The 4,381-nt window shown below is 30.2% G+C and overlaps 1 protein-coding gene across 2 annotated transcripts; it reads left to right on the top strand.

Moving 5' to 3' along the window:
- The first annotated feature begins 1,900 nt into the window (after nucleotides 1-1,900).
- Nucleotides 1,901-3,417, top strand: LOC108484234 (GATA transcription factor 18-like). Of its 2 annotated transcripts, XR_008279064.1 has the most exons (3): nucleotides 1,901-2,556; nucleotides 2,638-3,007; nucleotides 3,096-3,417. XR_008279064.1 is itself a non-coding variant. In XM_017787955.2 (2 exons), exons 1-2 carry the CDS (start codon nucleotides 2,098-2,100, stop codon nucleotides 2,887-2,889), a joined length of 711 nt encoding a protein of 236 aa, XP_017643444.1. In that variant the 5' UTR covers nucleotides 1,901-2,097; the 3' UTR covers nucleotides 2,890-3,417. The 2 variants fall into 2 exon arrangements, 1 of the variants encoding a protein (XP_017643444.1); XM_017787955.2 differs by having other exon boundaries at nucleotides 2,638-3,417.
- Nucleotides 3,418-4,381: the final 964 nt, after the last annotated feature.

Here is a 4,381-nt window from a genome sequence, read left to right as displayed (position 1 = left end):
CAGAGCAGAGATACGGTTACGGACAGAGGTATTACATGTAATGGGTTGGAGGGGGGAGGAGCCTCGTGATCGGAGAAGGCAGATCCATGGAAGACTGTTCCCTCTAGTCACGTGGCCTCTTTTGACTACTCAATGACCAACCCCTTTGCTTTGTTACCAGCGCCCCCCTCTACTTTTTTTTTTTTTAATTCCTTTATTTTAAATTCTTTCGTTTATTAAAGGTTAAAATGTGCCATAGGTCCCTATATTCTAACCAAAATTGAAATTTAGTCTATACGTTTATTTTCAAGAATTTAGTCCTTCCATTTTTGGATTTTAAAATTCATATCTAATTGTTAACATCATAATTTTTTATTAAACTTATTGGTACGGCATTTTAGAATAAAAAAATTACTTGATAGCAATGTAACTAAAAATATGACATTATAATAAAATTAAATTTAACAAAATAATCCTAACAAAGGATAACGATTAGATCTACATTTTAAAATTTAAAAGTAGAGAAATTAAACTCTTTAAAATAAAAGTACATGAACTTAATTCTAAATTTAAAAATAATACAGCGATTTATAACTAATTTTAACTTGAACTCTATTTATTTTAATTTTACTTCAAAACACGATACTAAATAATAAGGATGTAACACGTGGCATGTTCTTATTGGATATCATATGCTTTCTTTTAGTATAATGAGATTTATAGTTTGAGTATTACTTTTGACCAAACAAACTTTAGGTCTCTAAGTGAGAAAAATGACATAGCTTATGGAAAAATAGGTGAAATTCCATCAAACATCTCGAAACTATTATTTAATATTTTAGATAGTCCTTAAATTTAAAAATATTTGAATTGAGTTATTAAAGTATCAGATTGTATCGATCTAAGCCTTGCAATCAATTTATTTGATAAATGTCAGTTTAGATATGGCATAAAAGAGTAGTTGAAATATATGGATTAAATTGCAAACATTTGTGCTAATAAAATCGATTGTCTATTATCATTTTTTTGGTTAAATTGTGGTTTTGATACTTTTATTATGCTCAAATTTGAGATCTAATTTTTATATTTTAATTTTAATAATTCGGTACTAAAATTTATAATATCTTTTGATTGAAAAGCTTAAGATTCTTTTTTTTTTTTTACTAAAGCACCCATCAAATCCAAAAAAAAAATTCTATGTCATCATTTGAATTAATTAATGATATAATACAAATTAAAACATAAGGACTCAATCCCAATTTTGAAAACAATAAAGGAACAAAATTAAAATTAAACCATTTATTTAATAAAGAAACGCTTCCTATACCAGGACTTCAAGTTTTTCAAATGAAAAGCCTTGTTTCTCCGCATCGACAGTGACCGACTGACTTACATCTTATTTTCTTTTTCATCCTCTAATATTATGTTTTAATATATTGGTATTTAATAGTATATTAACAATCGAATTATATTTTTTATTTATTCAAAAATAAATTAATTAATTTATATACATTTAATGTAAATAGACTATTTAAAAAATTATCTATTTCTACTATTAAAATTTATTTTTATACGTTAATATAAAATACATGATATATCAAGTGTAACTATTTTATTATTCATCAATTATTTTAATTTTTATAGTAAAAATAGATAAAAATTTTAACAGATTTATCGATCTATTTTCAAGTAACAATATCAAAATATGATTTGACTTTTAATATAAAAACACCAACTATACTTTTACAGCATTTAATCAAAATTAAAAAAAAATTACTTACCACTTAACCCAATGAGTAATCTTTCTTTTAAAAATTTCTATCTGGGTCTAACATGCAACATGGGTCCATCTCTGTCTATCACCTTTATTTTCTCTCATTGCTATATATACTTCATATACATCATCACTCCATTTCCATTTCACGACAACGTGGACTGCAGTTTGCTGACTGGTTTTTTTCTCTATTTTTATTAGCTCTTAAAGCTACCAAACAATATCTCCCTCTCTCTCCTATAAGTTTCTTCATTCAAAGACTATATTATTGCACTTTGGGTCTATCAGTTTATACACCATTTGGCTCATCCCATTGCCCCCTTCAACCCCATTTTAGTAGTGAAATGATGCATAGGTGTAGCAGTAGCTCGCAAGGGAACATGGTGGGTGGACCTTGTTCATGCGGTGGCTTGTTCCATAGCCAAAACAGCTCGTTCTCGATGATGTTTTCAATGGCGGCGAACCAGACATGTTACGATGAAACGGATATGATGTACCCTTTCGCATCTTCCTCTTCGTCTGTTGATTGCACTTTGTCTTTAGGAACACCTTCGACTCGTCTCGTTGAAGACGACGGTTATAAGCGTTCTTCACGCCGTGAAAGCCGCTCCGGCGGCGGAGGCGGCGGTTCTTGCATGTCGAACTTGTGTTGGGACTTGGTGCGAAACAAGAACACGATGAAAGCTGGCCGTAATAATGATAATAATAATAGTTCAGGCAACGATCCTCTTTTGGCTCGTCGTTGTGCCAACTGTGATACTACTTCAACACCGCTTTGGAGGAACGGTCCGAGAGGTCCAAAGGTATATATCTATATCTATATCTATATACATAAACATATATTATATTGTCTTCATTGATTTAGATTTTTAATGTTTTGGCAGTCGCTTTGTAATGCTTGTGGGATTCGATTCAAAAAGGAAGAAAGAAGAGCTTCAGCTGCAAATGCTAATGCTTCATCAATGGCGGAACAACAACAATACCATGGCTACAACAACAGTTCATGGGGTTCAATGCAATGTTATTCATCGCCGGTGAATGAAATCAAGTTCATCGAAGACGGCGATCCTTTCCTTTCTTGGAGACTCAACGTTACCGATAGACCAACAAGCCTTATTCACGACTTCACCAGATAAACAAAAAACCACCACCACCAACCCAAAACTCCATTGACGGTGAAGACCATGGCGGTGCCTGCAAATCACTGTTCCCTTTTTTTAGTTTGTGTCACTTGTTTTGTCTTCTATAGATGGAGTAAGAACGGGATAATTCTATCTTCTTAGTTGCTTTTTTTTTCTTTTTTTTTCTTCTCCCTTTTAACTTTAATTTCTTTTACTTCCAGTTTCCTATAAAACCCTTTTCTTCCTTTCATTTGACTATGATGATCATGATGATGAGGATGATGAAATGTTGAGGACCGTTGGATTTGATTACTGATTTCCCTGATGTAATGTAATAGATATATATATACAATTTGTAGCTAACTTACATATGCAAAAAAAAAAAAAAAAAGTACTTTTTTTTCATGAGATATGGAACTGAAGTTTACTTTACCTGAGACTCTGTTATATGAAGCTGCTGCTTCTTACTTGTTGGTTCTCTTTTATTTCTCTGAATTTCACAACTGAAAGAGAAAGTTAAAAAACAAGATATTTTTGGTTTAATTTTGGTTTTAGTCCTTTTTGTTTTGCAAAAATTCAAGACTTAATTCTTTTACTTTTACCATGTTATTTCCGAAATCATTAAATTTTTAATTAGTTTTGTGTTTTTTCAAATAAAATTTAATTCTAATTGAAATAAAATAATCATTCTAATTTCAACCTCATATATTTATTTATTAATAAAAAATTGTAATAAAATGATAATTATAAGAAAAATTATGGAAATCAATACTACAAAATATTAAAAAACTAAACTTATTTAAAAATAAATTCTATAGCAAAAATAATTTAATAAACTAAATATCGAAAATTTAAATTTTTATATTCCAATCAAATTAACAAATAAGATGATGCAACATACCAATGACCTTTATTACCAAATGTAGTTTTGCATAAGGAGCTCACAAGGGCCTTGATCCTCTTTGGTTAAATGGAGTAATAATAATTTTAGCCCCTTCTAATTATATTCAATTCAACTTATTTTTAAATAATTTTTTATACTTTGGCCCTCAATACCGAACTTCTAGCTCCGCCCGTGCTTTCATAAGTGATGCCACATGATTTTTTAAAGCCTCAAGTAGATGTAAATTTATTATTGATTAAATATCGTTGATTGGCTCTATGTGATGAAATATCTGGTAAAAGATTTTAATTAATAGCGCTATCAGTTAGAAATTGTAACTAGATGAACTAAATTTAAAATTTGAATATAATATAGGGGCTAAAAACAAAATTAGACCCTTGTTGCTTATCTTTTCAAATTCAATTCATTGTCATAAGAATTATTACATTTTGATTCTTCTGGCTGATAAAAAATCTGATCAACCAATTGCTTTGTGCTTAACAATGTGTGATTGTTCTGAGCCGGAGAGGACACTGTTCGGTTCAGAACACATAGTAATGCAATTTGTCGTTTTAGGGACCTTTTGGGGTTTTGCCGGTTTGGACTTTTCCAAAACCGATACAG

The sequence above is a fragment of the Gossypium arboreum genome, chromosome 2 (assembly GCF_025698485.1).
Source record: "Gossypium arboreum isolate Shixiya-1 chromosome 2, ASM2569848v2, whole genome shotgun sequence".
In the NCBI taxonomy this organism is placed as follows: domain Eukaryota; kingdom Viridiplantae; phylum Streptophyta; class Magnoliopsida; order Malvales; family Malvaceae; genus Gossypium; species Gossypium arboreum.
The sequence above is the reverse complement of the archived record's forward strand: the minus strand, read 5'-3'. Positions and strand labels throughout refer to the sequence as shown.